Consider the following 2124-nt stretch of genomic DNA (forward strand, 5'->3'; position numbering starts at 1 on the left):
GGGTGATTATTTTTGTGAGGATGTCATCAAATAAGAAATCTAATAGAATAGGACTGAATCCGACATCTGCCGTAATATATACCTACAGAAAGAATAAGCGCAGTACATATTAAGAATCTTCTCCTTGTCTGAAAAATATGAAATTTTAGCATGGCTATGTTTCCAATGTTACTGTTGGAATGGCACATTTCTTCGACGAGCACCCATGAATTGTAACTGAATATCCCACCAACCAGAATGAATATATATTTAATGAGGATAGGCAAAGAATGGCACGACACCATCCTGACGAAATTAAGGACAACCAGCAGCATATTCCACAGAGAAATGATAATACAACAGAAAAAGAATCCACAGACTATTTTCTTGAAATTGAACACGGCTTGTACAATAATCCACAGCCAAATTAGAATACTACATAGAGAGCATTAGCACCCCCTTATTTCGGAAATTATAGAAAACTTATATGAAGACCAAGAGAGAAGTGTAAGAACAATAGATGAATTTTCCTAAAATTCGTCTCACCCACGTCAGTTAATTGAAGAATAGTACATCGTCCTTCAGAACTTTAAAGGGGAAGATATAAATGAAATAATCAAATCGGTGAGTGATAATTTATTTAGTAAGATGATGCTTGACAGATGGATAAAACTGCACGGACATGGCGAAACACCGGTGCACACTTTAAAGGACCATTTATCCTATTATTTGGGAAAATTAAAAAGTCCGTATAGCGTTGATGGAAACATTGAGAAGCAACAAGTGCGGAGCAGCAATCATAGTATTAACACAACCATCAGGATCATGGAGGATTATCAGAATAGGCTGTTTTTCTACTACGTCATAGGAAATGAATTGCCGCACTTACATCATGACTCTCTTATAAATGTAAGCGAATGTGCGTTTATCTTATTTGTAAATGAGCCAGTTATTATGGATGAGCCTCAGTTAAATAGATGTGTTCTCGAGTCAGGGATACTCAGGGTGAGAGCCCACAGATAATCGTTGAGAGAAACACGCTGAGCGATAGGTACACATGTATATGCATATATAAGATGCTAACAATAGCAAGAATAAATACTATTGTACCTATATGCTTATATATACAATTATCTGATAAAGTCTTCTTTATTGGAAACAGGAGCCAAGTGGTTTATACAGCACCGTTTCAGCAATGATCGGTGCCGAAGTGGCATCGTGACTGTATTTTTTGCCATGGAAATGTACTTAAATATTGGAAGACAAATATATGTGCTGTGTGTATTTTGAAGCAGACAGTGAATTAAATTTATATGTAAAGTTTGTCAATTTCGGTTTCTTTAAATCATGAGATAGGTCTCATCATCGGATGTTCTAAGCTCTGTTAAGGGTTTCTCGTCTTTTTTTAAGCATTTATACATAAATGATATGCATAGCTTGCTATTAATAGGATTTTACGATTACAGCTGTTGAAATTATTCAAGAGAAATTCTTTATTTTACTCCTTAATTGTGGTAAGGATTTGGAAAATTCATCTCTTTACATGGTGATAGGTTTCCTTGAGCTTATAAAATGGATGATTAGAATCGAAGTGATGTTTTGAGGATGTATAGTATCAGTGAGAATTCGCTAAATTATAAGGTAAAAGTAAGAGTAAGAAACCTGAAATCAGTATACACATATAAATTATGCATACTACCCTAACGTCAGATTGTCAATAATGGTACTATGCTTGGTCCTTTTTTGTTAAATTTAGCATAATGTTTATATAATATGTTTTCAACTGGTACAAATTCCATTCATGGTTTCATTATTCACATATAATTTATTGTAAATGGCCGCAATGAGAGACTTTTACATGGAGAGAGGTCCAGAAGGGATTGCTAAGAATAGCCAACCCAGTAATGAAAGAAAAATAATTGCAGTTTGGATTCTTCTATTCAAAAAAAAAAAAAGAAAAAAAAGGCACATATATGGCATCACCATTTCTTCGCTGAGATAGAACTATAAGATGTTTACATTATGAACAAAAAAAGAAAAAAAAAATGTGGAGTCCACAGGATAGTAGAATTTGATCGAAACAGTGGTTTATTCTGTTCTGGAGTAGCACTTATCAATAGTACATAATTTAATACCTTCTTTTAA

At 33.9% G+C, this 2124-nt stretch overlaps 1 protein-coding gene across 1 annotated transcript; it reads left to right on the top strand.

Moving 5' to 3' along the window:
• Positions 1-564: 564 nt before the first annotated feature.
• On the top strand, positions 565-1002 carry C922_05454 (hypothetical protein; the record flags this gene model as incomplete). Its single annotated transcript, XM_008821025.1, has 1 exon — positions 565-1002. A coding segment is annotated over one exon (438 nt), but the record flags the coding sequence as incomplete, so codon positions are not given.
• Positions 1003-2124: the final 1122 nt, after the last annotated feature.

This window comes from Plasmodium inui, assembly GCF_000524495.1.
Source record: "Plasmodium inui San Antonio 1 unplaced genomic scaffold supercont1.75, whole genome shotgun sequence".
NCBI classification, from domain to species: Eukaryota; Apicomplexa; class Aconoidasida; order Haemosporida; family Plasmodiidae; genus Plasmodium; species Plasmodium inui.